At 55.2% G+C, this 5585-nt stretch overlaps 1 protein-coding gene across 1 annotated transcript in view; it reads right to left on the bottom strand.

Annotated features, from left to right (window-relative positions):
• Positions 1-1841: 1841 nt before the first annotated feature.
• Positions 1842-5585, bottom strand: part of Srm (spermidine synthase) — a 3759-nt gene continuing 15 nt past the window's right edge. The window contains exons 1-8 of the mRNA XM_028893633.2: positions 5347-5585; positions 4964-5084; positions 4563-4655; positions 3108-3261; positions 2684-2767; positions 2459-2604; positions 2254-2376; positions 1842-2169 (exon numbers count right to left, since the gene is read on the bottom strand). The exon at positions 5347-5585 is cut by the window's right edge and continues 15 nt beyond it. Of these exons, the coding sequence (XP_028749466.1) occupies positions 2149-2169; positions 2254-2376; positions 2459-2604; positions 2684-2767; positions 3108-3261; positions 4563-4655; positions 4964-5084; positions 5347-5513 (909 nt within the window). The 5' untranslated portion in view covers positions 5514-5585 and the 3' untranslated portion in view covers positions 1842-2148. The remainder of the gene's footprint in view (positions 2170-2253; positions 2377-2458; positions 2605-2683; positions 2768-3107; positions 3262-4562; positions 4656-4963; positions 5085-5346) is intronic.

The raw sequence follows: 5585 nt of genomic DNA, 5'->3' as shown, positions 1-5585 counted from the left end.
CCAGGCTTCAGTGACCCGGACTCTCCGTCTCTGCTCGCAGTGTCTACAAAGGACCACGGCCACTCCTTTAGCCCCTCCCCTGGAGGCCACTGACCTGTCTTGCACTAAGTACCTGGTGACCTGAGTGCAAGGCTGGGTGACCCAACCAAATAGCCTCATTAGCAAGTCAGGTGTCATCAAAGGAACCCATTATGAATGACAGTACTCCCATCAAGAAATTTCAAGCATTTTAAGAGCTAGGACTATAATTAGGGACAATGACCAAATAATTTATGAAATCTTAAATAAATAGTATTGCTAATTTGATAATTTTAAAACTCTAGGTAAAATTTCCAGCCAGGTGTGGTGACACACACCTTTAATCTCAGCTCTTCAGAGGCAAAGGCAGGAGGATCTCAAAAAGGAGTTCAAGGTCAGCCTGGTCTACAAAGTAAGTTCCAGGTCAGCCAGGTCTACAGAGAGAAACCCTGTCAGGAAAAACCAACCAATCAAAGATTTCCTCTACTCCCAGCACAAGCTGGTTGACCCAAGCATTCCAATAGTTCAGACTCCAGGCCTCCCTCTGCTGCTCAAGGTGAAGGTTCAGTCAGAGCAGGGACCAAGTGGTACTGGAGGAGGCCCTTGGTTTTTGCAACTGGTTCTCTTGGGTCTGCTACCTCTGCTCCAACTTAGAACACTCGGTTCAGGGAGCTTTGGGATGTGGCTCTAGTCACAGCCCTGGAGGTCAGGTCAACAGTGCAAGTGGGCGGCAGATGGAGACTGGACCCTAGCCTGGTTCCCGACACCCAACTTAGGGACCAGAAGGTTGTCCAACCTGCCCCCTCCAGCAGTCCTGCCTGGGTCTCAAGGTAGACCTGCCTCAGACTGGAAGATGGTGGTCCATGGATGTCTTTCTGCGAGCTGAAGATGCTGCCTGCAGTGTTTGGTACTCAGAGACTGACATCCTGACCTCTGGCCTCAGGCCCACAGCAGAGCAGTTCTGCCCTCCACTTGGCTGGGCAGACATGAGAGCAGCCAGGAGTATCCCAACATGATAGGAGAGCTTTGGGAATGGGCACCTAAGAAGTTAGGATGAGGCCAGTACACAGTGAGGCCAATCAGCTCTCTGGCACATGGTCTGGGTGTCCCCGACACGGGGTCCCACTCTCATTAGTCCAGAATCACTCCTGTGAGTACAGGACCCTCTGTGGCTGCGCAAGTGAGGGAAGAGATTGTAGTGTCCCTCTAGTAGGGGACCAACCACCTTGGTGTCTCTGCCAGCCTATAAGTTCCCCTCTCCCTGCCCCTTGGCCAGGGTAGGGAAAGGGTAGGTAACTCCTGCTCTAGCAAGCTTTGTGGGTCGTTTTGAGCAGGGAGTGGACACCTGTACCTGGCTTCTCTCTCCAGAAACTAGAGCCCTGGTTCTGATGAGCAAGAGGTGTGGTGCTGAGCTGAAGGTCAGGTTCAGCACCTTGGAGAGAGGGCAGCCCCACATTTGGAACCTGGAAGTGGGACTGAAACTCAGGTTTAGATCCACAGTTGCATTGCCAGACTGAGCAGATGTGATTAAACAGGTTCTAGGTGATGATTATGGCGGGGTCCCCACCAGTCCCTTCTGGGACTGCCTCTAGTACCAGGGTTCACCCTGCCTCCATCCTGTAAGATGATCCTACCTGGATCCTTTACACCACAGTACTGGGCCCTAGAGAAGGTTCTCTAACACCTTGGTGGGTGCTTGATTAGCCCATCAGGTTCTCAGGAGAGATCTGGGGACTGGTCTTATGACTGCTGGGTCCCCTCTCTGCCAGAGACCACAGAACACCCCCACATTCACCAGTAGCAGTGGTGGGACCAGAAAACGTCAAGGGTCGCGACTGAGCTTGTTATAAATACACGTTTTTTGTTGGGTGATGGAGGGCATAGATGGTGCTGTACAGAGCTGGTATAGGCTTGGGGCTGAACGCCACAGAGATAGACAGACAGACAGACACAGAGACTGAGTCCACCCAGCTGGGCAGGCCAGGCAGCATTCTGGGGACTGTAACACTTGGTTGGTGGGCAAGAGTCATCTGGGAGTCTGGTCCAGGGCTGGTAGGGCCCCAGACACCGTGGAAGCTCCTTGGTCCAGTCCAACTGAGGTCTCGGGTGATGTTGCAGTGGCACCTAGGCTCAGCTTATGTCATTCAGGGCCTAGTGGGACATGAAGGGTGTCAGGAAAATGTGGAAGATGTGCAGGACAAGGAGGCAGAGAAGGGAGCCTGGCCGGCCACTCACCTTGCGGGTGAACTCGGGCAGCACAAAGGCCGCCCGGTGCATGTCGGAGTTATAGTATTTCAGCTGCATCTGCTCCACCTGGGCCTGTGTCAGCTGCTGCACTGGCTCCCGGAAGTTGGTGCTCTGGGGGGCAGGGACCACAGGGTATCACGACGGGGCTCTTAGGCCTGCCCATTCCCTACCACGCGGGTAGCCCCCAGCTTACCGGGTTTTTGCTACACAGCATGAAGCCGATCTGGCCACTTGGATAGGTGGGGATGGTACAGTAGGCATAGCCCACCACCGGGAAGAGAGATTTGCAGAAGTGCCTCATCTCCTTGATGAGGTCCAGATGCAGCCACTGGCACTCACCTGTGGGGGAGGCTGCAGGTCAGCCTTGCCACAGAGAGGGCAGTTGGCCCACTCTGCACCCCCCTGTGCCCATGCTCACCCTGGCAGCAAAGGATGCCATCTTCCTTGAGTGCGGTCTTCATGAGCTGGTAGTAGGACTCCTTGAAGAGGCTCTCAGCAGGACCTAGAGGGCAGAGTCCATGGCCACTCTGGCTGGGACATCCAGGCCACAGTCACCCCTGACACAGCCAGAGTTGCTCAGTGGCAGAGCTGGTGTGGCACCCAAGTTTGTGGAATGTGGAGCCTACTGTTTTGACATCTGGGGGCCTGCATTTGACTGACCCCACTCCCACCACATCACACCACACCTAGATGCTGGGCGATCAAAAGCAGTGGAGAGGCTGAAGAAGAAACTGAGGTTGCTATGGACCAAAGCCAGGCTCCACTCATCGGTGGTGTCAGGGGAGAACACAGTGCTGGTGCCTGGGGGGCTACTGCCTGGTGTGGGGCTTGCCCTGGCTCACCCATGGGGTCTGAGGAGTCGGTGATGATGACGTCGAAGGCATCTTGGTTCTGTTTCATGAACTCAAAGCCATCGCCCACATGGAGGGTTAGCTTTGAGCTGGAGTAGCCGATGGCCATGCCAGGCAGGAACTTCTTAGAGACTTCAATGACATCCTGGAAAGGGGGACAGGAAGGACTGGGTTGGGCCAGAGGTTAGGGACTCCTGGTTGGGTCTCCTTGGAACCTTCTCTTTTGGAACCTTAGTTTCCACAGAGCTGTAAAATGGGAGGGACTCTGGCACCTCAGCTCTTCACGGGGCTGGCTGTTGCCTGGTGCTTACTCAGGCTTCATCTTCCTGCAGATCAACTGTCCCATTTGAGTGGGGCTTTCTTGACCCATTAATTAATTAATTAATTTATTTACTTACTTATTTATTATTTTGTTTTGTTTTTTAAGAGAGTTTCTCTGTGTAGCTTTGGTGCCTGTCCTGGAACTCGCTCTGTAGACTAGACTGGCCTCGAACTCAGAGATCCGCCTGGCTCTGCCTCCCGAGTGCTGGGACTAAAGGAATATGCCACCACTGCCTGGCTCTCTCTTTTATATTTTTGAGACAGGGTCTCATGTAGCTCAGGCAGACCTCAAACTCTAGATCTTCCTGCTCCTGTCTCTTAAGTGCCGGGGTTATAGGTATGTGTGGTCAGACTCCTCCCTATTAACCTGTACCTCCTGTGTCTTCTGTACCTTTTACCCCTGTTTAGCCTCATCAGGTCACTCTGCGAAGTCTCCTCCAACCCAAAACATCAGCTGCATGTTGGGTACTCACCTGTCCATCATTGTATCATCCCAGAACCTTGGGCAATGCTCAGCATACAGCAAGTGCTAACTAAAACCACATTGGGTATAAAGGACAGATGCTTTAGTTGTTGAAAATGTCCCTGATCCTTCTGAGGGGCGTTTACCCACCAACTCCACAGTTCCCCAGAGTTTTCTTGAGTGAAAGCAGCAGAAAATATTAGGAGGATTTACATTGTGGAAATAAACAGAAAATACAGGATAGCCTATTCCAATGGCCCTAACTGTCTCTGCCCTAGGGTATTTATAGAAATGCCAAGGGGTGGAGCAAAAGACCTCCCCCCAGCACAGACAAGTGCAGACCATCTCAGACACTTGCACTTAGGCCTGTGGTCCAAACATCCTCTCTATGCGGACCTCAGTAAAGCCCCAAGGAACTTGAAAACGGGCTCCCATACCCTGCCTGGGCCTTAAGGCAGAAACCAGCTCTGAAGGTACTAAGAATTAATATCCATGGTGCTCTGTGTGCCAGGTTTTAACTATCTGGTTTTCCTACTGAATCATCTTTTCAGACTAAGGAACTTGGCCAGGGATGGTAAGAACGTTGCGCCTCAGGTGCAGAGTCAGGATGGGACAGAGCTGACCCTGGTGACTCAAACCCAGGCCGCCTGTACAGCACCCACCTCATCGATCTCGCACTGGACCACAGACTCCACAGAGGGGTGCTTCACCACTTCCCGTAGGACGCCCCCATCTCCACCCCCGATGATCAGCACCTGGGTGAGGGAAGGACAAGTCAGGACTGAGCAGGTCCACTCCCACAGAACCTAGAGCTGTCAATGCTCCTCCCAGGTACAGGTCTGAGTCATTTTCTACGCTCAGGAACCCTTCTGTGCCTCGGGGTCCTAGCAGCCCCGGTTCCCCACTCAGGGCTTCAAGAGACCAGGTCCCCCAAGGGCTCCACTCATCCTGACTGGCATTTTCTGACAACCATCTGGGTGGCATCTGGCCCCACACCTCACCTAGTGCCAGACCTGTTTTTTGGGAGCCTGAGCTCAGGGCCGAACCCTGGGGATGGCGGTACCTTCCGCGGGTTGGGGTGGCTGCAGAGCGGCAGGTTGGCGATCATCTCCTGGTAGGAGAACTCGTCCCTCTCAGTACACTGGATGACGCCATCCAGAACCAGCACGTTGCCGTAGGTTTTACTGCGGGCAGAGTGACAGTCGGGGATGTGGGTTCAGGGGCACAGGGAGAACGGGTCCCAGCCCGCCCTGGGCGCGCACCGTGGCCGACACGGGGGTCCCGGTTTGGGCCGTCAGGGTGACACGTGGCAGGCCGACCACGAGTGGGGGCTGGGTGGGCCTCGGGGTCCCCTCGGCTGACGTGTCCTGGGAGTGACACGTGGACGCGGGAGCCAGGCCTAGCGCAGAACTTCTGACAGCTGTACCAGCGCGCGGCGGGCGGTACCTGCGGAAGACGAGGATGTCTTGGTACCGCGATCGCCGGTGGTGCAGCAGCTGCTCCACCTGCAGCGACAGGGCCTGGCCAGGCCACAGGCTGCAGGTCTCTCGGAACCAGCCCTCGCGGATGGCGGCGGGGCCGGGCGCGGCTGTGCCGTCTGGGCCGGGCTCCATGGCAGGCGGCGCGCGTCGCGGGCCCGGGACTGCAGGCCGCGCGGAGCCGCAGCACAACGGGACCAGCTCTGC

Source organism: Peromyscus leucopus, chromosome 2 (genome assembly GCF_004664715.2).
Source record: "Peromyscus leucopus breed LL Stock chromosome 2, UCI_PerLeu_2.1, whole genome shotgun sequence".
NCBI lineage: Eukaryota > Metazoa > Chordata > Mammalia > Rodentia > Cricetidae > Peromyscus > Peromyscus leucopus.
Note: the sequence above shows the minus strand (reverse complement) of the source record. Positions and strands in the feature narration are given on the sequence as shown.